Raw genomic sequence first — 470 nt, forward strand, 5'->3', positions numbered from 1 at the left:
CCGCTAGCAGGCAAGAAACACCGGGAGAATCAACTGTCCAAAGGCAGGAAACACGAGTTCTGGCTGCTGCCAACCCTCACACTGCGCCAAGGTGAGGAGATGCCAAGAGAGCCATGAGGCTACATAACCTGACTCCAGCGGGTGACTGAAGCTCTGAGCGCTGCTGAGCACCCAGGAGAGGCTCAGATCACCCCAAACCAAACCTGACCGAGCGCCACAGCCCAACGGCCTCTCTCCTGTCTGAGCACGCTCTGGGCAGCGGCAGCCGGACACTCACCTCGCTCGTGATCCGCTCCCTGAAGGAGTCGACCTGCAGGAGGAAAAAAGGAACAGCTGAGAGCCGCTCTCGAGATGCCGGGCTCAGCGCAAGGCAGGCACTGAGCCCCACCGCTGCAGGGGGCAGCTCAGCCCGAACCCGGGACCGCTCCGGGTACAGCCCCGGTCCCCGGGAGAACGGCAGCTGCCGGAGA

The 470-nt window shown here is 63.6% G+C and overlaps 1 protein-coding gene across 1 annotated transcript in view; it reads right to left on the bottom strand.

Moving 5' to 3' along the window:
* Positions 1–359, bottom strand: part of LOC104517188 (proteasome activator complex subunit 3-like) — a gene marked incomplete at its 5' end in the record, with an annotated part of 4,678 nt that extends 4,319 nt beyond the window's left edge. Inside the window, 2 exon segments of the mRNA XM_010161768.1 lie at positions 278–336; positions 339–359. Coding sequence (XP_010160070.1) covers positions 278–336; positions 339–359 — 80 coding nt within the window.
* Positions 360–470: the final 111 nt, after the last annotated feature.

This window comes from Eurypyga helias, unplaced genomic scaffold (assembly GCF_000690775.1).
Source record: "Eurypyga helias isolate BGI_N326 unplaced genomic scaffold, ASM69077v1 scaffold41331, whole genome shotgun sequence".
In the NCBI taxonomy this organism is placed as follows: domain Eukaryota; kingdom Metazoa; phylum Chordata; class Aves; order Eurypygiformes; family Eurypygidae; genus Eurypyga; species Eurypyga helias.